General features: G+C 45.5%; 1 protein-coding gene across 8 annotated transcripts in view; it reads left to right on the forward strand.

Moving 5' to 3' along the window:
* TTC39A (tetratricopeptide repeat domain 39A) overlaps window positions 1–20,892 on the forward strand; it is a 42,989-nt gene extending 22,097 nt beyond the window's left edge. For 4 of the 8 annotated variants that reach the window (XM_065071397.1, XM_021300060.2, XM_065071398.1 and 1 more), the window contains exons 7-18: window positions 1,160–1,259; window positions 1,818–1,883; window positions 7,789–7,897; window positions 8,507–8,574; window positions 8,704–8,763; window positions 9,524–9,685; window positions 11,167–11,258; window positions 12,224–12,344; window positions 14,421–14,532; window positions 15,552–15,666; window positions 16,327–16,443; window positions 19,165–20,892. In XM_065071397.1, the coding sequence (XP_064927469.1) occupies window positions 1,160–1,259; window positions 1,818–1,883; window positions 7,789–7,897; window positions 8,507–8,574; window positions 8,704–8,763; window positions 9,524–9,685; window positions 11,167–11,258; window positions 12,224–12,344; window positions 14,421–14,532; window positions 15,552–15,666; window positions 16,327–16,443; window positions 19,165–19,273 (1,231 nt within the window). In that variant the 3' untranslated portion in view covers window positions 19,274–20,892. Of the gene's footprint in view, window positions 1–1,159; window positions 1,260–1,817; window positions 1,884–7,788; window positions 7,898–8,506; window positions 8,575–8,703; window positions 8,764–9,523; window positions 9,686–11,166; window positions 11,259–12,223; window positions 12,345–12,441; window positions 12,705–14,420; window positions 14,533–15,551; window positions 15,667–16,326; window positions 16,444–19,164 lie in introns of those variants that run through there. The other 4 variants (XR_010474159.1, XM_065071401.1, XM_065071399.1 and 1 more) reach the window with 4 other exon arrangements.
* Window positions 20,893–25,300: the final 4,408 nt, after the last annotated feature.

Here is a 25,300-nt window from a genome sequence, read left to right on the forward strand (position 1 = left end):
CTGATAGAAGCGCCGTCTTTCCTTTCCCCGCGCCTGGATAGTCCCCAACAGCAGCCCTGGAAAGGCAGGACTGAATGTTGCAAACATCGGTCTTTGAACCTGTCTTTGAGGAAGGAAGGTTACCATACACTGTAGAAAAGATAGAACGAAATAATGGTTGGTGAATAAAAAGTATCAGAAACCTTTCACAGTAGTACAAACTTGTACGAATAATTTCTAAAAGTGAAAGCCAAATATGCATCGTATTTTGGTTTGTTTTAGGATGTTAAATTTGAACTCAGAACATACACAGAACGTTGTCCAGTCCAGGCTCTCCAGAAGTGTTATATACCGAAAGGGAGAGAGGTGGCGGTGTCCGCGTTTGGGCGGCCGGAGGGGACTGAGCGCGGGCCCGTCGTAGCGGCTGCAGTTACAGGGAAAAGGATCTGCCGGCAGCAACCAGCAGCTTAAAACGTGACGGCCTGAGTACAAATACGTGGCTGCCGTCGAAACAGGATTTTTCTTCTAGCGCTTAACAAAATAAACAATACTGTGAAAAACACGTAGAAGGTTTGGAGACAGAACAGGTTCAAATCCAGCTGGATTACACAGGGAAATAAAGGGGCACTACAAAGTTGAGATACCTGAATGTTACAAAACTAAGTGAAGAGTAATTTCCAATATACCTGCCCATTTTAAAATATTTCTTACAATTGTCTTTTCCTATATATAAGAAAATAGTGTTTTGAATGAAGGTGCACAAAAAGAGAATACCTAATCCAGGATTAGTGAAACTCAGTTCGCTGATTTAAATTTGCTCATTTAAATTTAACTCGCCTGCGCTGCCCCGTCATCTTTTTTGCAGTCGTAAAGGTTGATGTTGCTCCCAACAGCCGCTCTTGGAACGCTTTTGGGTAGAAATGTGCTTGCAAATTGCCTGTGTGTGTTTGACAGGAATTCATCTCCAGGACGGCATGGTTTTGAATTGATAGCAGTGTGACAGAAATGACTTGTTGATAAATCCAACAAAATGTTGTAAACGTTGTTCACCTGGGTGGGAGGACAAATAGACCTTTTTTGAACTGCTGTGTAGTTCACGGTAACTGGTTTACTTTCTTACTGAACTGTAATTAATTATTTTGTTTACTGACAACGTAACAGAATCTTGGTGCGTTTTCAGGGAGCTGGACAGTCTCATACAGTCTCCACATTATGTCAAAGGAGAGAACCATCTCCATTTTGAGGGCGGCGTAAAACTCGGAGTTGGAGCATTTAATCTGGTATGTACCAACAGTTTTGAGTTGAAGCACTGCAACCTTCTGAAAATAATATTAACTTAAATACCAGAGAAGTCCCATTGACATCCGTGTTACTAATGATATGTCAGAGAGACATTGACTGAGATGCTGAGGGGTGACGCGGTTGTTCAGTTGATGGGCTGCAGAAAGTGCACGGTGGTTCCCCTTGCTTGCATTACTTTGGGTGAGTCCAGCACGTGCCCAAATGTTAGATTTACTGCATAAAGTACAAATATGTGCTGTGTGGTATGCACGCAGTATTTATGAAACATCCAAGAAGTATTAGTTACTAAGCGTGTGCTGTGTAAGCATATTTCTATGCAGGGACTCCTGGAGAAGCAGGGTCTCTGTATTAAACAAATATTTTTCTTTAAATTGTGTGTAAAATATAGCGGGTATACCTCTACCCAGGAAATTGTCAGGTGTATAAAGATGTTTTTAATAATTTTAGTGATGATTTCTTGTGTTTGGAAAAGTTATAAGAGGCAGCTGGGAGCTAGGAGGTTTATCACTGCATAACTGTTGTATTTCTTTCTGTAGACATTGTCCATGTTTCCCGCACGGATTCTGAGATTACTGGAGTTTGTTGGATTTTCTGGAAACAAGGTAAATGTGAACTGAATCCTGTTGGTGCATTCCCGTCGCCCTTAAATGAGAACGCGGAGAGGGGTGTCGTCTGTTCCTCCTCACGGCGGCCGGAGCGCTCTGGAAGGCGCTGGTGTCACTGCTCGCTGCTGCCGCTGGTGCTTCGTGCGGCTCAGTCCTCCTTTATATTCTTGTCTGAACTGTTACACTTAACAAAGATGGTGACACCATTTTTCAGTGATGATACGTGATAAAGACAGTGGCTAATACGATGGTGTTGACACATTTGGTTTTTTAGTGCTTATGCTTAGAAATCCATAGCCATGGTGTATTCTTAGCCTTAAATATATTAGCTTACCTGGTAGTTACTGTCACTATGACATCTGAGTCTCCCTGACAGGTTTCAGCATGACATCCAGTCAGGGAAAAAAATAATTCAATTTATTTCTGATTTTTTTTCCCTGTGTCTTTATTAGTAACTGATCGTTTGAGTGCGGCACCTAAACCCCCTTTGCTCAAAAGACTCAGGGTTTTTTTGCCCAGAGAGTAGCCGGTCTGACCTGTGTTGTTTGTACACGCAGTTTAAAGACAGAAGTTCGGTAACGAGGCACCGGTAAGCTCGCATGAACTTGAGTTACTCTGCAGGGCAGATGCACAGAAAGCGCTGCGGTAGTTTTTTGTGGATTTGTTGTTTTAAAATTGGGTTCTAAATTGATGGGAATATCTTGGCCTTGGTGCCTTGTACTTGCTCTTGTCTCTCAATCTGCCAGCAGAACAGGAGATTCACTCAAAATTGGGTTCCTGGATTAAGTAAACATGGTCTGTTTAACCATTAGTCACATTTATTTCCTGAATACTGGGTAAAGGTAAATGTTTGATGTCCTGCGGACACGCAAAAAGCTGTATAAACATGTTCAAACTTAACTCTTTTGTAATGCTTCCTATTGACCAAACAAGTTTTAAGGAGAAAAATGTTTCCTTAATCAGAGCTGCCACCTTGGGTGCCGGGTGGGTGAGTGTGTCATCGCCATTTTATTGGTTTACAGGGAGGATCGTAGGTCTGAAAAGAAACTGTGTAGTTTGGAGCGAGGAGCTCGCGGCAGAGTGTGCTGACCAGGAGCAGCGCAGGCAGGAACCAAAAGGCCGTGCCTGTCAGCGGTGGAAACAGAGAGCAGCTAAAGCAAAGTATTCGTGAAGTGTAAGGGCAGTTCACTCACCAGCAGTTCCGAGAATACTTTGCTGAACACTCATCTTGTTGCTGCAGATGAAAATTGTCCCTCTGATTGAATTTCCGATGTTTTCTTTTGGCCCTGGGATTTCTTGTGTGGCAGTGAGTGGGCTGATATTTGTGTTGATGAGTCAGCTCCTGTTCCAGTTTTTTTAATAACTCACAGAAGCATAACCTAGATTACCATAAAGTTAAGCAAAAACCTGTTCTCTGCATACCATAAAAAGGAGTATTTTAAACATGTTGATTAAAGTTCATTGATGGTCATTTATTTTAATATCCTAGAAAGTCTGCATTTAACATTTGTGAGTCAGATGCGAAAAGCAAAATTGCAATTGGTTTTCCCAAGCTTGCGAGAAGGTGTCCCCTGCAATACAGACAAGAGTCTGGAAGGTGAAAGAAACAGTGGCAGATGAGAGGGGAGGTTTGTGTGTTATGTGCTGCCCCCCGTCCAGAAGACAGGGGTTTTGAATACATCTGTGTTTGATCTCATAACCTTTTCCATTCAGTGCTCATGGTGAGCATCAGTTTGTGCAAAAACCAAGAGCCTTGGGCTGTTTACAGTTCACCTGGGAGAGCTACAGCGCACCAGAGGACAGCTTGTTTTTGGTGTGGGTCATGTGTTGATTAAAACGGGATGGGAAATTACATTGTGGTATCTTCCACGACGCTAATCTGCCTTCAGGCCAGCAGATTTGCCCCCAGGGACTGTTCTTGTCTCGCAGACGTGTCGTGTCTGATAGTAAATGAGGCCATGCCCAAAGCTCCATTACCTCCTAAACCATTTGTAGGCACTGTGGACAACATGATCAACTTAAGAGCAGTCTGGAGTCTCAAAACAGTAGGTAGGATAAGATCAAGAAAGTATAAAAGTATTAAGTATAAAAGTAGCCTCAGGCCGCGTTTGTTCCCCACCAGTCCACGATGTGGCCGTTGTGCCGTTGTCACTGTTCCTTTGCCTTGTATCGTTAGTCACAATACGTGCTCATTTGTGTTAAGTGGCACTGGAGCGTGGAGGCCCGGCGCAGTTCTGCCCGCTCTGAGCGTCCGCCGGGCACGCTGTGCTGGCCGGCGTTGCCGTCCTCCCTGCTGGGCGGCAGGTGGAGCGGTGTACAGCCGTGACTAACTCGGGTGGGAGTCCTTGCACCGTCTCACGTATAAGCACCGAACCCTTCTTGCTGGCTCCTCTGCCGGGTCTCAGGGTAGGATTTACTCTCATTCCTATTTTGTAGATGATTACAAATGCTGTGCTGCTAAACTGTAGAAAAGTTTGACATGAGCCCACCGTATGTTAAATGCAATTTGTCGGGGGTAAGATGACAGCGTGGTTTCAGGAGAAGGCACGAAAACGTTCAGATAGAACCAGTTTCTTTGAAATCATAATTTTTGATGTGGGAGGACATTTTTCGTAAAGCAGTTGAGCTGAAGAATGTTTTTTATGTGTCAATTTGTAATAAATTGAATTTCAGTTCCCCACTAAACATCTTCTTGAATTGTATTTTTGTCTCTTCTGCAACTTTGAAATGAAGTTAGATCTCAAAGTATTTCGTGGGATATATTCAGATGCTCTGTCTACCAGTGTAATTAGTCAGTTCTTTGTAAAGGCTGTTAGTTTTATCCATCCCTCTTGCTAAGCCTGCGATACTGTCATCAGGTCATGGGACATGAAAGACGACTTTGCTTTCATTGTCGAGATCCCTCATTAAAAGAGAGTGATTTTAAGATATCATTCAAGAGCTGTTTCATCAGGAATGTGGATGGATTTTAGTCGGTGACAGCTGAAACGAGTATCAGCCAATCTCAGTATTTTCTGGTAATGGTTTTGAGCATTGTCCTTGTTGGCCCTGCATTCGCTGTGGGAATCCCCGCCGTTCCTGTGGGGAGGCCTGCGTGACAGAGCACGGGATGTCTTGGGACAAGGATCGAATCAGTGAGATGCTGACGTAATATAATGTAGTGACAGTCTTGGGAATTAAGAGATCATGGGATGTTATGAGCAAATTGCACAGAAAGGTGGAAGTTAACAGATTGGATCACATTTATTGCTTAAGAAGCATCATTGCTCCCTGCTCTGCCTTATACCTTATGCCCTTCAGAGTAATGTACGTTTTATGTGAAAACAAAACCTAAACATGTTGATGTGGTTTAGGTATTTTGGAGAAATCACGAGCAGTTATTGCCTTGACATCAGTTTTATATTGTAGCAATACGCCCTGTAATAGACTTTGTCTGGAAGCTCATTCCTGGTGTTCTGGGATTGCTCATATCACTTGTGGCATAGGTGTGGGGGAAATTTATGGGTTTCTTGTGGCTAGAAGGCGTGTCCTAACAATGAAGTATAATGTACTCCCTTAGTGAGTGGCACCAGTGGGCGCAGTTTGTTTGCAGCACTGCTCCTTGGGCTCAGGCAGCGGCTGCCCGTGGTCTGGTCCTGAGATCCTGGTTTGATCCGCGGTGAGGATCACCCGGCGTGCTGTCCGGCTCTGGCACCTCCCTCAGCTGACGCGTTTGCTGGCTCTCCAGAGGCTCCCGCCGAGAAGGAGCAGGTGCTTGAAAGGGCAGGAGTGTCTTTGAGGAGAAGCAGCTTTGTTACCACCTTTTCTACAAGCAAGTGTTGTAATACTGGTCATAACTACTTCTAGATTTCTTTTTTCTCAGTTTGTGCCTGCTGATTGTATTGTTACTTTAATACAGGAAGTTAGGGGTGTTAAAGTGGCAGAGTGAGCGTTCATCAGCACCCGTGCTGTGCAGAGCAGGATTGCGGGCACGGCTCCGCGCGGACGGGCGGCTGGCCAGCCTCCCGCGCTGGGCTGCGCCGCGGCGCCGAGGCTCGGCGTGCCAGCCGCCTCCCGGCCAGCGGGCCGCGCCGCCGTCAGCCCGCGGCCTCCCGGGACGCAGGGCCGGCTGCGGGCTTGTGCCGTGTCCCTGCGCGTGACGACCTTGCGTTCGGTGGATTAAAATACATTCTTGAGACTAAAGTAGATAAGCGAGATCAACTTCACAAATGACTGAATTATTCTATAGAACTAATTTAATTTGTTTCTGTATCATTCTTGGTGCTATTCACAAACGTGATCGGCATTCATTTTATATGCGTTTCTATATTATATGGAAGATTTCAAACACTGTAAGGCCCAGTGCTGATTTCAGTGAAGTCTCCAGCCTGAAGGTTTTTCACTTCGAAAAAATGTGCTTTGGAAATCTACTTTGGATGTTTTTTCTGCCAAAATTCATTCCAGAGCATGTTTTGTCTGTCTTCTGCCTCCCATTGCTTTAGTGCTACTTTAAAAAAATCCAAATACTTGTGGTTTACATCTGGGCACTTTAAAGAAACTGAATGTATTGTATTTTGTTACTTATCTGTATCAATCAAAGCTTTGCTCTCAGCACAAAATGAAGTTGGCTGTAATTCCATGAAGTCATTGATTTTCAGTACTGATTTTACTATGTTCTAATGTATTCTGAAGTGACATGCAAGTCAGTATTTCCGTTATTTTGTCTGGGCGAGATGTTATACTAATTGACCTGCAAATATATCTGTTAATGGCACCTTTTTCTAGAACAGTAATTAATAATATTTTTTTTAAATACAAAATAACCGTATTTACATGAAAACACTTAACCACACTAGTTAACTGAAGGAGTACGTGTATGATGAAAATTGGAATATGATTACGGAGTCGGGGGTCACACAGTGAGGGTGAAGGTGGGGCGGGGGAGCACCGCTCTGTGCTGCGGACGCGCGGAACGTGGAGATGGTGTCGCTGGTGCCTTCCGCAGCGGCTCTGGTGGACGTCCCTGGGGCCCCTATTTACAGGGCAGCTGGTCTGAAAGATGTCCTTACAGGCACATACATCGTGTGCCAGTAGCTTTCCGTTGCAGTCGTGGTGGAACTTTTAAACAGAATTTTTCTCCCGCACACGGTGCATGTCTCGCTGAGCATATTTACTAGTATGCATATCTTGTGTTTAATATGTTTGCATATTTATATTCTTGCTGTTGATGTCAGGGAACCGGTCCTAGAATGGGCTGCTAAATGCCGTTGCCTCAGGAGCTTAAATCCTTGAAGCTGGTTATCCGTCATGCTCTCATTGAATATGAATACAGCGTTGTATGGTACTCAATGGCTTTACTTCTTCCCAAAGGGAACAGAAATATTCTTTTCACCGTATTTTTCCACTGGTGATGGTGGGCCAATACCATTGCAAAGCTCCTTTTGTTCTTGGCATCGTTATAAACATCCTTTTGCCCTGCTAGTTGTAGGTTGTTTTTTTCTTGCTGTCTTTAACTTGCTTATGCAGTGAATAACACCAAACATGGTTACACTGCACAAAGGTGATATGTTTTATTTGCCTTGCATTTCAAAACCCTGTGTTCTGTGTTTCTGGATTGCTGTTTAACAGCACTTAGGAGAATGCGACACAACTTACCACCATCGCCCTTGTTAACCATGTAATACATCCCATGTGGCTGCTCTGCCATCGGGTGTTTTCCAGGCTAAGCAATAACTCTATGAAAAACTGTTAGATGAATTCCTGTGTTTTTATCTTTGATTGCTGTGTAAGCGACGGATGTCCGTGCACTTGGGGAATCTGGTGAGTGAGCAATCTGTAGATGACGCTGCACGAGTTGACAAAGTAGCAAAACACGACTTTGGTTCTTGTCCGACACCTTGTCCTGCTCCCCTCTGTTGCACAGGAGCACGGTCTGCTGCAGCTGCAAGAAGGAGCGTCCTCGTACAGCTTTAGGTCGGTGCTGTGTACCATGCTGTTGCTTTGCTATCATACTTTCATGACCTTTGTGTTAGGTAAGATTGTTTATAATAACTCTTGGATTTGATTAGTTCTTGTGGGACACAGAGGGGAAAAAGATGATTCCATCACCTTTTTGTTGGTGGATTGTTTGTTCATGACCAGATTAAATGTAACTCATTTGGGAGTAATTTTACAGTCGTGGTCATAACTCAAGAGTGTCTTAGTCTTCAAGGCAGAAGTTTGCTTAGCACATGAGAAGGGACACGGTGAGGATCGCAGAGAAAGCTGTGAGAGCTAAATCCATCTTCAGCAGTCAGGTGCATTATTTGGGAGGTTAAAATACTGGCTATAAGTAATGGCTTCCTGAATACTTTTATCACGTTTATATGTCATCCCTGACTTTTTCTGCTGAGACATATTTCCCTGTTATCTCTAAAGCATTCTACAAAATGTGTTTGAGCACAAGTGAGTTTTCAAGTCAGTAAGCACAATGTTGTTCAGGTTCTTCTGGCTTAGTGCAACACCAGCCTGTATTTATGACTGACTTACCAGAGAGGAGCTTATGTATTGGCCAGATGAGGATGGCTCATCAGTACCTTGCATTCCTGTTTTGTTTTTTCTTTTCTTACTGTTTTTATCACTTGCATTTTTATGCATTCTAGGGACAGGAAAAGGAAATGTTGAGGAGGCAGAAAGACTACTTAAGCCTTACTTGACTCGCTATCCAAAGGTAAAATTAATCATAATCTAGTTTTGTATGATTGTTTAATTTTTCTTGCCAGATAACAAAGACCTAGACTGTATGATCAGCTTGAGAACTGTTATAGAATACTTGTATTTTTATTATTATTTATTACAGGGAGCCATATTCCTGTTTTTTGCAGGCAGGATAGAAACACTGAAGGGTAATATTGATGCGGTAAGTAATCCTTTTGCTCTTGGGAAGTAAGTTTCAAGAGCTTTAGAAAGTTTCCTCCAGGAACAATGTTACCATTTTGGCTAATACTTCCTGTGGCTTTGGCCTGTATGTAATCTTCAGTTCATGAATTACAAATAGGAATTTTGAAAACTATTTTGACTAGCTTGTTTGACAAGCTCGTTTTGCTCATTTCTCAAATTCTGGTCATAGTCTGCCAGTATTAATGACAGAGTTTTCTCATTGCCTTTCCTATCATGAAGCAAGTTGTGCCTTTAATAACGTCCAGTGGTAATCCTTCGCCTTCAGCCTGAGCAAAGAGTCATACAAGACCTGAAAGAATTAGGGAAATGAAGAATGCGTGTCCAAAGTGCTCGGAGACGGAGGATCAGCTGGCGTACAGTGCGATAGCTCCCGTCCAGTCTTTGGAGCTGCAATAATCAGTGTCAGCTGAGCATCTGTCCTCTGACTTTAGTTTCCTAATTTCCCTGGACACAAACATTCGTTTCACCTGTGCTTAATACAACCTCCAGGGATGAGGAGCTCTGTGACGGGGCAAGCTGGCTAACACCAGGTTGAGTCTAGAGCCAAGAATCTCTTGTGTAAAGCCAACAGATGTGATCTTGGGGAATGCTGGGCTGTTAATAGTTGGGAAGTTGCAGGAGCCATGCCGGCAGATCCCGGAGACCCGGTGTCTGTTACAGGATGGGCGTATGTGCATTTACACGTGATTAAGGCAGTGTTTGGAAATCTCTGTGTTCAGGCAGTGAGTAGGTATGAAGAATGTTGCGAGGCGCAGCAGTACTGGAAGCAGTTCCATCACATGTGTTACTGGGAGCTCATGTGGTGCTTTACCTACAAGCGTCAGTGGAAGATGGCTTTCTTCTATGCAGACCTGCTAAGCAAGGAAAACACTTGGTCAAAGGTGAGTTAAGCACAACAGGAGGATGGAAAGCCCTCTACTTATCTGTTAACTCTCCATCAAATTGAATCATAGAATCATAGCATCTGGAATCAGTTGGAAGAGACCCTCAGGATCATCAAGTCCAACCGTAACCTAACCTGACTCTAGCACTAAACCACGTCCCTAAGAACCTTGTCTAAACACAGTTTAAACCCCTCCAGGGATGGTGACTTCACCACTGCCCTGGGCAGCCCGTTCCAATGCTCCACAGCCCTTTCAGTGAAGAATTTTCCTAATATCCAATCTAAACCTCCCCTCGCACAAATTGAGGCCATTTCTCTTGTCCTATCACTTGATACTTAGGAGAAGAGACCAACCCCCTCCGTTCTACACCCTCCTTTCAGGCAGTTGCAGAGGGCAAGAAGGTCTCCCCTCAGCTCCTGTTCTCCAGGCTGAACAGCCCAGCTCCCACAGCCGCCCCTCGTAAGACTCGAGTTGACTTTTTGCAGCTGTGAAGCTTTTGTAGCTTTGCAGATGAACCCTGTCTGCTGTGGCTCACGTAGGACAATGTGAATAGTAGTCAGAACGAGTTAAGTCTGGCCGGGGGGGATGTGTGGTTGGTGGGAGTTTTATTGGCTTGTTTGGTTTTAACGTGATCAAACTATGTGTGTGGGGAGAGTATCTCTGTTTTTTCTACTGTACATTGTATGTATTGGAGGGTTAATATTAACGTGTCCATTTAGGCCGTGTGTAGAGTTTTGTGTTATATTGCAGGGGCCTTAGAGAAGCAGAGAAGAGGCTTCCTGTGAATATGTAACCTACAGTGCAAAGTGATAGTAGCAAATTAGTAACTACATGAGCTAAATGAAAGGTGTCCGCATACGTGCACTGTTAGATTCCTGTGTAAATAAATAATCACAGCTTAAAAAATTCCCAAAAACTCCTGAAGCTTATGGTTAAATCAAGAACTCACCAACTGTTGTCCTCTGCTGTTGCAGGAGTTACATCGGCTGCTGCTTTGCTTTCCTTGGTTGCTGAAGGTGTGGTTGCTCAGGAATTCCTATGAAATCAGTACTTTTAATGATCTGAAATCGTGGAACCCTTCAAAAACCATTTCGTGTTCTCTAGAACCTCGTATTTGAGGGAACAAACAGACTTTATAGTAGCATTTTTTTTCTCTGAGCATGACCTTTTCAAAAGTTTTCTAGCGTGCATTCCTGAGTAATAAAAATTCGCTTTACACAAACATGACATTTGTTCTTGGAATGTGGACATAAACTATAAACTGGTACAAAGTAAGCAAAGACATACGTGATGAAAAAAGGAATCTGTACTCCACTTTCTAAACTGCTCATCTCCTGCTTAAAATTTTGTAAGATGACTTAGGTTTGTGAGCAAAAGCAGCAACTTCTACCCCTTTGTTCCTGTTTTGTAGTTTACATCAATAATGGTGATGCTGTAAATTCATTTTTCTATACAGATTTTCTTGATTGCATTTGCAGGCTACTTACATTTACATGAAAGCTGCTTATCTCAGTATGTTTGGACCAGATGACTGCAGTCCTTTTGGAGACAACGTAGTTGAATTATTTAGGTAAAATTTGCTAACACCCAGTTACAACAGTTTCCCGTCTTTTCATGCCGTGGTGTTGGGGGAAGAGAGGCGAAATTATTCATAGCGCAGCCTGGAGGATCCGCACAATAGTGTTGGATTGGTAAGACATTGCAGAATGAAATGAAGTGGACTCTGAGTTCAGACGGCGTAATTCTGCTGTCCTGGAAACACTTCAGGACAGGGTGTTCGGTCTGCCAGCCATGCAGTGGCTGCTGCTGTTGCACGGATACTCGCATTCTTCTCCAGTTTTCTCTTTTTGTCAAATGGCATGTGAAGTCTGGAAGCCTTCAGGGGGCTGTGCTGCGAGACGTGTCCTCCTCGGTGGAGGCAGCCTCAGCACAACTCCATTCCTGGTTTCTGAGTCCGAGAGAAACATGAAATAGTTAAATGTGCAAGTGAATATATGCATTCTGAACACAGTGGATTAACCTAACTGTAATGTTTAAGCTCAAAAATGCCAAAACTTTGTGGGTCCAAAGAAAATGGATTTCTTTGGCTTTAAAAATTTTCTGTAAAATATCACTTTTTAATGTGATTGCAATATATTGATACTTTTCAGGCCTTCTATATCATATATAATCATTACGAGCAGATTTCACTGGCTTTGGGATCCATCGCAAAGCGGATCAGTTTGGTCTTTGGGAGGACGGGAGCAGCGCTGGCCAGAGCCCCCGGCGCTCTCGGTCTGCGGGAGATGGGCCCTTTGCAAGTGAGGGCGTCACCTGGTCTGGTCTTCCTCCTGCTTGATTAAAGAGGAAGCCTAAAGATATACGTGCTGCATAAAGGCAGCTTTTGTGAGTGTGTGTTGCGCAGCTTCCCTGGAGGTAGAAATAACTCAGTGTGCAACAGCTTTTTGAAGTTCTCTTTGGTTTGATTTTTTTTGTTAATGTTTGAATGTGTTTTCCCAGAGGAAAAATTCCTTACATTTTCCTTTAAACTTTCAGGATTGTTCCCAGTTTGAAACTGAAAATTGCAGGGAAATCGCTGCCTACAGAAAAATTTGCAATTCGGAAAGCTCGACGATATCTTTCTCCAAACCCTGTTCCTTTGCCGGTTCCACCTTTGGTAAGTTAGAAATACACACCCACCCCCTTTATTACTATCATTTTAAAATTTCTGGAAATAAAACTGAGATAGAGTTGAATCTTTCCGTGTTTCTAAGGTAAAACCTCTGCAGGAGACTGGAATGTTCCCAGAGCAAAGCCAAATGAATGCGAGGAACGCAGTGAAACTGGGGCACGCACCAGCCGCAGGGAGCTCCGCCAGTTGTTTGCGACACGTAACTGTGTTGCATGTGTAACTCATTATTCCAGCTCTAGACGAGCGTGCTCCTAACAGCTTTCCTTTGATTCCTTTTGAGGAACTTTGCCCTGGGTCTCTTCTGTCATGTGTTGTTTACTGAGACTACTAAAAGAAGACTTAAAGGTACAAGTGAGGAGGGGGAAAAATCAAGGAAACAATGCAAGAATTGGGCACCACGGGTCAGCCCCTATTTAATGGGCTCCTGAATGTTTGCTCTCCAAAGTAACTCACGGGTGCCAGGATGAAGCAGCCAAATCCTTTAACACTCCAAAAAACTACTGCACACTGTTGGCTTTTTTAATTCCTTTTTCTCCTGCAACGCTGGCCCTGCGGCCACACGAGAGCAGCCGCACAAGGGCCCTTTGCCTCACGCACCTGCGCTTTGAAACAATGATCTACCTGCAAAGAACACAGGAAAGAGCAGAAAAGATTTGTGAATACACAGGCTTGCCAAGTGCAACACTGTTAGAATTTGCAGTGCTTTGAGCTGCTGTGTTTGAGAAACAGATGGAGAGTTGGTAAATACTCTTCAGGAAAACGGCTGAGCAAGGAGAGCCTCTTGGAGACACCAGCGAGTAGTCACTTCTCAGCCCACCAGCTGAATGTGTGGCACTGCTTCTCAAAGAATTACATTTGTTACGGCGTAGCGTGGGTATTCACCAGGGCCGCTTCCCGCCGAGTCGCAGGGCTGAAATGAGAGGAAATAATTAGTTACTTTGATCGGCCTTTCAGGTTCTGGAGGTTGTGGAGGGCGGGAGGCGCGCGGGGCTCGGCCGGCCGCTCCGGGGGTGCTGAGCGGAACGGTGTCTGTAGCTCTCCCTGGGGCGGCCGGGCGCCGTGTCCCTGTTCCTGCTGCAGCTGCGTTCCCGAGGCAGCGGTGCCGCAGCCCAACAGCCAGAAGCGCCGAGGGTGCGATGCTGGGTGCACGATCTCATCTCTGGCATTTCTCTTTTCACTGTGGAGGGACTTGCTGAGAGAAGAGAGTCAGAGGTTTAGCCTAGAATAAGCGTAGTTTGAGTACTTCCGTATCAAAACCCCGTTAACAAATCTGCAGTAGACACAGTAAGCTCAGTGCAGGTTTTCCAATCGATAGAGGCCAGTGGTGAAAGCAGCAGCAATGGGGGTTAACGCGCTCACTCGTCTGTTCTAGCCTGACAGGTTTTCATGCTAGAACTCCAGAATTCAATTATTCTATACAGAAATTTTATCAAAAAGTGTTAGATTATCAAATACAGACTAGGTTGCATAAATAAATAGAATAACTAGCTTGTCTTCAGGACCAGTTGTAAGTCTATATAGTATCAACATAATATCAGTATATTTAACTTTGTGATTGCTCACAGCAATGAGCCTGTTTGGCCTGGTGATATACTAAGAGAACCCCAGTAAAAAATAGGAATGAAACTAATAGTTTTTAATAAAATTTACATTTTTCTATGGAAGCAGCTCATGGTAGTTATTGATAGTTATTACTGCCCTGGCTAGGACAGAGCGAAGAACAAGAGGAGGGTCAGGGGACAGTTACCCACCTGCCGTGAATGGTGTAAGTCTGTTGTGTTGCTGCTTTCCTTTATCTCTCAGTGGGGTTGTGTTTGCATTCTGTTCAAGCAATGCTGCTTGCATTGTATGAAGTAAATGGCTCTTTAGTTATCTTCCAGGGCTAATTTGTTCAGAAAACCAGTGTAACAAGTTTTCAATTGCAATGAAAATATGTTTTGACAAACTGTTTATTTAAGGAATCTGTAACTTTTTCATCACACAGAGATAAACTAAAGTATTTGATAACTGCGTTTATCCAGCACTGTAATTAATGATGTTGTCATTTCTCCCTGACCCTAGGAAATGATGTATATCTGGAACGGCTACGCTGTAATTGGAAAATGTCCCAACTTAACAGAAGGCATGTTAGAGACTTTAATTGAAGCAGAAGCAGCATTGGCAAGTAGTTCAGGTAACCGGTGATATGGTTTAAGCAGCAGTTTTACAGTGCAATAGCTAAAGATATTATCTGCGAATAAAGAGAGGTGCTCATTAGTAAAGTTAATCTGATCATAGGAGGGCCATAGGTGATGACACCGTAAACTGCAGGTGCGTGGTCCCCAGGGAGGCAGCTGGTTCACGCAGTGCGTGTCATTCAGTCAGCTGCAGCAGGAGGACCAGGTGAGGTTTGGAGCAGTGAAAACAGAGATATTCCATAGCAGGAGGTGCAGTATCGGACGTTTTGCAGAAATTATTTTTAGTTAGTATTTCGTGAACTGGAAATGAGCGAGCAAGCTGAAGGTTTTGCTTGTCAGCATCAAGACTAAGCTGCCTGTAAGGAACGGCTATGAAAAAGACAGGTATTTTCTCTGAAATGTACTATGCAAAACATTTCTGGTGGAGAAAGGGTGACAATAGTCCCGACTTTGAACTGGGCACTGGGGAGACTCTGGGAGCTCCTGAGTGTAAACTCGAACGAGGCGAGAAGAAGGTACAGTGAGGGATGAGGGGAGGGGAGGTGCGGGTAGCAAAGCTGCGCGCGTTTCTGTTCAGCTGAACAAAGGCGGAGAATTGATAGAACACTTGCATGCTAACAGGTCATGTGGCTAGGAGCCAAAGAAGGACAACTGTAAATACGGAAGGGCAGTGAAGGCAGAAGGTTAAAAGATGTTAAACTGAACCTCAGAGTTTCCAAAGTGGACACCGTAAATTAGTTTTCAGGTGCCAGAACAATAAGATTGTGGAACAGCCTTTCAGTGGGAGTAGGGAGGGAAAGAACAGCCCAATGATTTTTAGTCAAAGCTTGGTCGATTTATGGAAGGGCTGGTGTGTGTGTGCCTCTGCATTAAATGAGTTACACTGACCGGTTAGTTCCTTCTGTTCCAGTAACCAGGTTGTGCTCACACCTACCTGGTGAAAGTTTCCTTACAGGTAGGACGGTCTCTGCTGCTCCAGGGCTTTCTAAAATGTGCCATTTACTTCATCTTGCAGCTACAGAAGTGCTAGTAGATGACCAGTGCGTGATAAAGCTGTTAAAGGGCTTATGCCTCAAGCATTTGGGGAACATCTCGGAAGCAGAAGGCCATTTTAATTACATCTATTTAAAGTAAGTTTCCTTACATGGCATATAGGAGAGCTCTTGAATTTCTTAGTAACTGTTCGTATCAAGTAAGAGGAGATGGAACCATGAGATGAATAGAAGGGAGAGGACTGCAGTATTCATTTCAGTTACTTTGATATTAAGAAATTGCAGTTTTAATTGCCAGTGTTGTTAGCCGTGTATGGAAGAAGAATTGCAAATCTGCACCTTTACTGAGCTGTTTTCTCCTTTTTTGGGGGCTACATGTGCAGAAAAATTTTGAGAGAACTCTTCTTTTTTTTGCCCCTTCCTCTTAGGGGTCACAAATGCGCCGTACCCAAAAGGTACAGTCTGCAGAGACGGGCAGCAGGGTTACGCTGGAGCTCCTGTGCGCCACGCTGTGGCGTCTCTGTCAGTTCACGTGGACAGAGCTCATAATATTGTCATCTTTTCTAATACTTCCATGATAATAAAGGCAAGGTTTCGCAACCCTGAGATGTGTGGGATGGTTATGCGAAGTACACAGTTAATAACCTGGAAGGCAGCTTTGGACAGAGAACATGACAAGTGTTGTAACAGAGACCGATTGTTCCTTCTCAGCTAATCTGTTTATTTGTGTTGGAGCTGTTAAATGAGGGAAACAATATATCATTGCAAGATCTTGAGGCTATTTCTTTTCCAATGCAGTGAGAAGAAGATAAAATATGACCATTATCTCATTCCAAATGCCTTGCTGGAGTTGGCGATATTGTACCTAGACCAGGACAGAAGAGGAGAGGCAATAAAACTACTGGAAAGAGCAAAGTAAGCAAGGGAAAGGCTGTGCTGGTGCCTGATGAGTCAGGATGGTATTTTATTGGTTAGTGGGAAGCAGAAACATTTCATTAATATAGTGGAAACTCATTGTTCCATTTTTTGAATGGCAGCATGTATACCTTAGTTTTGTTTTGGACCTTTCTAGTTGTAGACGTTGTCTGCTCGTCTGGTCTGTCACTTACTCATCCATTCTGATAAGAGCAAAAAACATTTCAAGATGTTAATATGAATTTGAAAGGCTTCCATAAGAAATAACCCATGTGTAACAAAACGTAATAATCTTCATATTCTATTTGCTTATTCATAAGAGCTGTACTAAATTAAATCAAAATTCTGAGTTATGGCTAAAATAACATTGCTCAAATTGATGGCTACCGGTGCTGTTTTCTTTCCTTGATGAAATATATTTAAGATTAATGCTTCATTTTGCATTTAGTATCTTTGTATTGCTTCATCTGCATCTGAAAGGCACCTGAAACACCTGCTTTTACTACTTCGTGTGATTGATTTTTCTAGCAAAGTAGGTTTATCAGGAATAGTTGGACTTGATCATGTATGTTCTTTATTATAAAATTAACAAAATACTTTTTTTGCCTGTCTGTGCCTTTACTTCTCTGCTGAGCCAAAATTTCTTGAGGGGGGGGAATCCAAACCAAATGGCTCTTGCCCTGTCCGAGCATCCTGCAGCAGAGGAGTTCCCTGCTCTGCCGGGATCCGGAACGGGTCCAGATTCTGCATCTGTCCGAGCGCTGAGGGTCCCGCCGGTCACGGGGTGTGAGCAGCTACAGGAGCGATGGCTGGTCGCAGGTCTCAGAGAGGTCAGATAGAGGTTTTGTGTCGAGCTGCTGTCCGAGCCAGCTGTGCGGGGCAGAGAGGTGAGCCCGCCTGCTGGAGATTGTGCCAAAAGCCTGTCACACAAAATTAAAATACTGCAGTTCCGAGTCTCCTGTGCTTGTCAGCCTGGTTCTCTGTAGGCTCACGGGAGAGCAAGAATTACATTAGCGCAACGCAATGGAAAGTGCTTAAATTGGTTTTGCGCTCCTCAAAGCAGCCCTCTCCTCCTGCCCTCGTTTCCTTCGCCCAGACTTACCTTGAGCAGGGATGTAGAAACTGGTGATGCAGAGCTTCTCCTCCGCCTGCTGTTGTCGCGCCGTTCCCGCGGCCCCTGGCGGACGGGCTGCCTTAACCGGAGCCCCAGCACCGCCGCTCTTCGGGATACGTTGGCGCCCAGTGTGTGGAAAGATAACACGAGACTTGCTGTGCGGAAAGAACTCAAGGACTGTAATGATATTTTTTTAAAAAACAAACACCCCCACCAACCCCCCTCCTTGTTTCATTAAAAACCTGCAGTCGTTACGTTCCCACCTGTAGCTGCTGCACCACGTTAAAATGCTCGCGTTCGTAAGCTTTCAGCTAGGAATGCAGAATGTGTTTGCAGTCACTAGAGGGAGAACACGGCGGGTTTCAGGGCTGCAGAATTATGTTTGCAGTTGGCAGGAGGGCGGACGGGCACCGGCTTGTGCGGTGACGCTCGATTTGCTTGACCTAAATCCACAGGCTGCTGCTGGCTGGAATGTTTCAGCTCTGGGAGAGAGAGTGGGGCGGGATGATAAACAGTTTGGGCTTGGTCATGCGTGGAAATACTGACATTTGTATAACTGTAAGCTACAAGCAAGAATATTAGCCTACTGATGAGAAATACGATATCAGCGTGGCAAAAGCTACTCAACATAAAAAGTGCAAAGGGCTCCAGATCAGCACACGGCATGACCCAGTCGTCTCCTTTCCTCATTCAGCCTCCTGGGTGTTGTGTACACGCAATGGTGAGCTGGTGCGGGGCGGGTGTGGAATTGCGTGTTCTCACCCGGACTGCCGTGGTGACAGACACCGTGCTGCTGTGCTTGACTGGAATGACAGATTTTTAACTGAAATGCTTGTAAGGTGTACTGACTGTTCAATAGTTCACGTTTCTGTAAAGACGACAAGTATCTTCCAACAGAAAATCCCCACAGTCAGATCCCGTTTGGTACCTGGATTCCGTAGCCATCCTGCAGGAGATGACGTGTTAATTCCTGTTAAGCAGGATCTGCGCTTCCATGTGGTCCCAGGGGCAGTTTTTCTGGTTTTTTAATACAAGCTTTTCCATGAAAATCCAGATTCTTCTGATGTTTCTGTAACTCCTGTAGCATGGCACAGCTACCAGAGCCTATGGGCACGTGGGACTGCTGCCCGGCGGCGACGGGCTGTTTCCTGCTTCAGGACAGCTTCTCTCTGGCTCTTTTTCTGGGCTGTTTTGCCTCTTCTCTACTTGCTTGAAATGTGTCTGCTGAATTAAGATGAATCTATCTTACTAAAATGATTTTTAAAATATATATCCTGAAAATGTTTGTATTCAAATTTGTTCTGCCTGTAACCTAAGTGGATGTTACAGATATTTAATAGGGGTGCTATCTGGTTGAGTCGACCAGACTCGGTTTCGCATTAAGCTGTATTTTTCTGCTCATTGCCAGGCAGTGGAACCACAAATGAAGAGCTGCGTTGTTTGGCTCGGAACACGTGTTTTGTGTTTTAGAGTGGGCAGCACAGCAGCTTGTGAAGAAAGGCTTTTTTGGTGTCTACAGCTGTTTTGCTTAGAACAGTCATATAAAGATAACTTGAAAAATGTTTTTAAAACATATATTGATCAGAGTGGATCTGCTTTTGTTTTAGACAAAACTACAAGAATTACTCCATGGAAACACGAACACATTTCAGAATTCAGGCCGCCCTGCACCAAGCCAGATCGGCCCCAGGAGACGGAGCCGCGGCCGTGTCGTGACCTGTCCTCTCGGACGTCCTGCTGGTTGGAAACTCGGGTGCAGAAGGTTGCCGACACTTTAGAGTTACTTTCCTTCTCTTTCAAGTCAGTGAGAAACCAAATCATTTGTAATTTTAAAGGTGATGCGTAAAACATTAATCTAGTGTAATGACATGGCAAAAAATCTTCTCAAACCAAGCATAACTCTGCAAAATATTGTTTTTCCAACAGTGGCTTTTTGAATCCTTACATCTGTGTAATCCGTTTTTCAATCATGTCTGCCGTTTTCTTGCGTTTGCAGCATTTACTAAGCAAGTACAGCTTAAAGGGAAACAATTGGAGAGAATCAAACCACGCAGCTTTAAAGACTGACAGGTTAATCTCAGCTGTAGGCGTCTGTGTGAACCCGTGCGGCCAGCGCCGAGGGGACGCTTCGCCCTTTCCAAGTGCCTGCGGGGCTGCGGCGGCGCGAGGAGCTGCGAGTCCCGGCCGTTGCTGGCTGTGCGCAGAGACGCCTCTTTTCCAGCTTTTACCAGTCAAGTTTTTGCTTCTGTAAGAAACTTGCTGGTGAAAAAGAATGGTCTCCCTTGTGCAAGTATCTTGACTTTTTCTTTAATTTGGTTTTCGTGTCAGGTGTGCTGCCCGTAGCAGCTGAATGATTTACTGAGGATTTGGAGGGGGAAGCTAGTGACGATATAAAACTGCATCACTTCTGTGACAGGTTTAAAAACCGAGAGGTCCTTAGGAAGCAGTTTTTTCATCAGAACAAACATGACCAGTTTGTATCAGATGTGAAGCACAGGTCCCTGAAGGTGACCTAAGAAACAGCGGTGCTGCGCCGGCCGCGCCGCAGCACGGGGGTCACAGGGGCGGATGGAGCGGCCCCTGGCACGGGCTCTGCTTTCCACAAGGGAGAGCCCTTTATCTTTCTGCTCTCTGCTGATCTTTGGGGGGAATTTCTGTGTTAAGGGGCTTTGAGAATAGAGCAACGAGCTGGGTCTGCTTTAATTGCTGCTTTTCCGCAAGACTGGTGCAGTCAGCGTAGCACGGGTTTGACTTTATTCGCCGTTCTCCAGGCCGGCTCCGTGTTCGTGTGCCTGTGGGGTTTTGGGGCGCACTTCTACCTCCCTTTTGAAAGAGCTTCATCCCCATGACCCGCTCTGAGCTGTGGAGAACGGGAGGTCTGCTGCACAGCCCCTTTTCTCCAATGGAGATACCGGTCAGGAATATTCATACCTATGTACCGCACAGTGAATATTCTTTCCAAAGAGATTGTTCCCAGCAGAAGAGAAAATTGACGGATTATAGCGCTGCTTTTACCTCCTCTGAGGAAACGACACTGTTTTATAATTGCAAATTAATATGCAAGGAAACAGAACCCCTGTTCCTCCACACGGAGAACGTACATTGTCTTAAAAATAGACACCCTTTATAAAAGTCTTCCCAAGTTAAATTGTAGACGAAGAACACATTTTTTAAAGTTACTTGCTCAGATAAATTCAGTTCAGATAGATTTCTTAATTTGGACAAAGTTCAGTATAAACAAGTTATGCTATTTACATCTATCATATCAAAACCTGAGTGTAAAAATTCAGTCATTCTTTGTATAGAATAAAAAATGTTCTATTTCATGCATATAACACCTCTTCTTCCAGTTGTGTTCTTTCCAAATCTTGTAACAGTCTTAGCATCTTGTAAGCAAGCAATGCCATGAAAATCAGCATAAATTGTACTTGCAGAAAGTGAACAATCCTTCTGACTGTGGATTCATCTCTCGAGGCCAGTGAAACGCCCTTTGAAGTTTCACCCACAACCGAGTTTCGCCTGCTCTTGGCTACGTTGCGCAGAGGACACGGAGCGCGGCGCACGGGGCGCACAGCCGGCTGCCCCGAGTCTGCAGCGCTGAAAATCCGAAGGTTTTCATAGTGATCTTGGGTCAAGCACAAGCGCCGGTCGTTCCGTGGAGCTGATCTCCAGCTCAGGATCGTGGTCGAGCAGCCCGTGCTTTCACTCCGGCTTTTCAGCTCCCAACCAGCAGGGAAATTCACCTTCCTGAGAGAACAGCTAATATTTACAGACTGTAATATTCTGAACTCACTAAAGGAAAATAACACCTTGCTTGCTAAAAGAGAAATGGAAGGTCTGATATATTGTCACTGTATACGTTTTGCAAGGTGTTCCATTTTGAATTGCCCATCATTGCCCTTTGTCTGTCAGTGTTGCCCCTTCTGATGCTCTTCAGTGGCAGGGATCCAGGCTCGGTGGTGTCGCTCTGCGCTGGTCCTGTTTCCGCCGCTCCTCCTGAAGCAGCTGAGTTCTGCCTGGGGCAGCTCCAGAATGATCCATCGCTTCATCACTCTGGAGTCTCCAGTACAGTGAATTAGCAAAAGCACAATTGGTGCAAGTTCTCAAGCAGCTTCAGTGTTCAGTCTATTCACCTACCAGAAAACAGCAGATACTCTAATGGAATCACAATTTTCAGCATGGTGTAAGATTCAGGAAATGTAAGTACTGCTTCAGATGGATATCGTCAACACAGCCCCTGGTGTGCAGAAGGAGCGCTCGCCTCTGCTTTCAGACACTGAATTGTCTGACTTAGGCCCGAGAAACCCACCCTGTGTGCAGGGCTCTAGCCAACGGCTGCTCGTACCAACCCTTCTCTGGCCTCAGCAAAGCCAGAGAAGTTCACCAAAGGCAAACTGCTAACTCATGTGCAAGAAGATAGCTTTCTGCACTTGGTAGGACCTTTATCATAAAACTTATAAACTGTATTTCTTTTTCTGTGTAGGTTTGGAGGGAGGATAAGTGGTTTCCTGCCGGTAGCCATGGAGGGGAAGAAGTCACTGCTCAGTGTCCCGGTGTCTGCAGCAATTGCCGTGGTGCCTTGTGGCATCTCTGTGTCACCTGGAAGTGGCAGTGGCCAGGAAGGGACAGAAAAACGAACATGACGTTTATCACTAGATCTGAGATGTGGGATACATGTATGTGTGTTCTCTCAGTAAACTGAAGGGAGGACATGGGCTGAAAAGCCAGCAGCTTAAGCTGAGGTCTAGTGAGGTGTAACTACGCTGACACCTGGGTCCTACAGGTAACACCAGACGGAGAACAGTGGGGCTCAAGCTGAACCTGCTCACAGGTTTTCTCGATCAGAAGGGATTTTGATGAAGTGACATACCTGATACAACTACTATTATTTGGAAACACCCACTTATGATTGCTCAACTAAACCAGTAGCCTAGGAACATGCTTTGGTTATTACTGATAGGCAGTTGTGCTACGATCTACAGTTAATGCATTCGGTCATGGATGGTTCATTTAAAGACCGTCCCATTCTGACAGCGCTTGTCCTCAGGCTGTTCATGCTGCAGTGACACAGCGTTGAAACCTTGGCTTAGGAAGCTTAGCCTTTGGTAAAATACAGTGGCATAGAACAGGATCATATCCAACATTTCCTCCCATTTCACAGTGGTTTTTGCACTAAATTATATATTGAGTGGCTTAGTATTTGTAGTTGATCTATGGCCTGGGTCCAAGACTACTAAAAGATGCTGGGATGATACAATACCTCTGGCCCAGCAGAAGCATCAGATACCGCTCTGTGCGTGACATCGGCTTCCCCAGGTCAGCTCCAGAACGCAGAGCTCCCAAGGGTTTAAATACAACATGCTCAGCCCCCGGTTCCACCTGCGAGGTGCACTTCTTTGCCTTCTCAAGCATAAAAACACAGCACCAAGGCAGATGTGTATGAAATGACCGAAACAATGTGTTCCACAGAGTTCCCCCTCTGGGAGGAAGAGGAGAAGATAAAGAGGTGAGTCATGGTGTTTACTGCTGTACAGGAAAATGGTTAATGGTTGGAAACGTCACCAGTGAATGAGATCAGAAAACCTGAAGAGACTCATTATGTTCTGCAAATACCTTTTTGTGATGGATTAGATGCAAAGTGTGCATTGGCAAGTTTTTTAATTGAATGATTTGTCATCGTGAAATATTTCTGAAGATGCTATCTAGGTTTGCTTTACGTGTTTAAAAAAATATAAATGCAGATAGTTTCTTTTAAACGCATGCCCAGCATATCCCTGTCTCCAGGGTTGATGAACAGCAGCAGAGCTAATAAATACCTGCCTTGCCCTGTGGTAAAGTTCTGTACGGTGTTTGCTCCAAATTCAGCCATGCTTTTGTAGGACAGGGCTGGCTTCCATTTTTGTCTGGGCTTTTTTAATTCTCCGGGCTTGCTTACTTCCATTGCTGGCTAAACGTAGGCAAAACGCTTATTTAGAACGATGTATTGCAGTGAACCCTACTTGCTTTCTCTCGGCTGCTTTACCGGGAGAACACAAAACAGCAGTCACAGCCCCCTCCCCACCCCACCGCGCTCTTTATGGGCTGCTTCATGTCAGAAAAGAAAACAGCTGTTTATCTCCTGTTAGTCAGACCCTGTAGCAGCAGTTCAATGTGGTGAGAAATGCGGGAGCAGAAGCTGCCGTAGCCGGGCTGGTTTTCACCTGTGGCTGCTCCTTTCGCAGGCGGTGCTGAGGGGCCGCGTCCTTCGTGCCAGAGCCGTGCGGGACGCGTGTGTGCGCGTGTGCGGGACGTGTGTGTGCGCGTGTGCGGGATGCGTGTGTGTGCGGGACGTGTGTGTGCGGGACGTGTGTGTGCGGGACGTGTGTGTGCGGGACGTGTGTGTGCGTGTGTGTGCGGGACGTGTGTGCGCATGTGTGTGCGGGACGTGTGTGTGCAGGACGTGTGTGTGCGCGTGTGCGGGATGCGTGTGTGTGCGGGATGCGTGTGTGTGCGGGACGTGTGTGTGCGTGTGTGTGCGGGACGTGTGTGTGCGGGACATGCGTGTGTGTGCGGGACATGCGTGTGTGTGCGGGACATGCGTGTGTGTGCGGGACATGCGTGTGTGTGTGGGACGTGTGTGTGTGCGGGACGTGTGTGTGCGCGTGTGTGCGCGTGTGAGTGCGGGACATGTATGCGCGTGTGCGGGACGTTTGTGTGTGTGTGCAGGACGTGTGTGTGCACGTGTGCGGGACGTGTGTGCGGGACGTGTGTGCGGGACGTGTGTGCGGGACGTGTGTGTGCGGGGCGTGTGTGCAGGACATGTGTGCGCATGTGTGGGATGTGTGCGCGTGTGCGGGACGTGTGTGTGCGCGTGTGCGGGCCGCGTGTGCAGGACGAGTCTGCCGCGCTGGAGCCCCGGGGGCCGTGTTTGGAACTGGTGTCAGGCGCGGTCCCGGGATGAGCGCGTGTTCTGTGGGTGAACGTGCTGCTTTTCCTGGTGGTGCTGGGAGATGCCTGAAGGTTGGCTCCTGCTCCTGCTGTCCAAAGATGCAGAGTAGGAACTTCAGCTCCAACAGAGTTCAGTAATTCACTTTAGGGAGGTGAAGCGATGCTGTTTAGCTCTAGAAGGTACAGTACGTGGGTCATGTTCAGTGTCACCTTCATGGGGTACAGTTCCCAGCCGTCAGCTCTGCTAAGGTTACTCCGCCTCTGCTGGGCAGCTGCACAGGGTTTTTTTCAGAAGCAACCAGCAGGGCCAGTTACAGTTTTGGTATTTCAGTCGTAGGATCACCATAGCAGGTTGGAAGGGATCTCAAGGATCATCTGGTCCAACCTTTCCTGGCACGAGCCCTGTCTAGACAAGATGTCCTGTCCAGCTGAACCTTAAACGTGTCCAGTGCTGAGGAATCCACTTCCCTGGGGAGATTATTCCAATGGCTGATTGTTGTCGTTGTGGGAAATGTGCTTTGGCTTTCGTTCTTAGGGCTTGTGGATAGTCAGGGTTCTGTGGGGTGATGCTGGGCTCATCACTGACGCACATAATTCTTGGTGTTTCTGAGGAACAGCAGGAATCTCATCCGAGTGCCTTTGTCATGCGTCTCTGGATGTTGAAAGTGTGTGATCTGTCGCACACATACACATATATAAAAGTATATCTAGATATACGCAGAAAGTCCGTGTATGTATATTCATGCACATACCAGTAGCAGGCTCTGTTGCCAAAGCTTTTTGAAAAGTTATCAAGAGTGTTTAAACTATTAAATT

This window comes from Columba livia, chromosome 8 (assembly GCF_036013475.1).
Source record: "Columba livia isolate bColLiv1 breed racing homer chromosome 8, bColLiv1.pat.W.v2, whole genome shotgun sequence".
NCBI lineage: Eukaryota > Metazoa > Chordata > Aves > Columbiformes > Columbidae > Columba > Columba livia.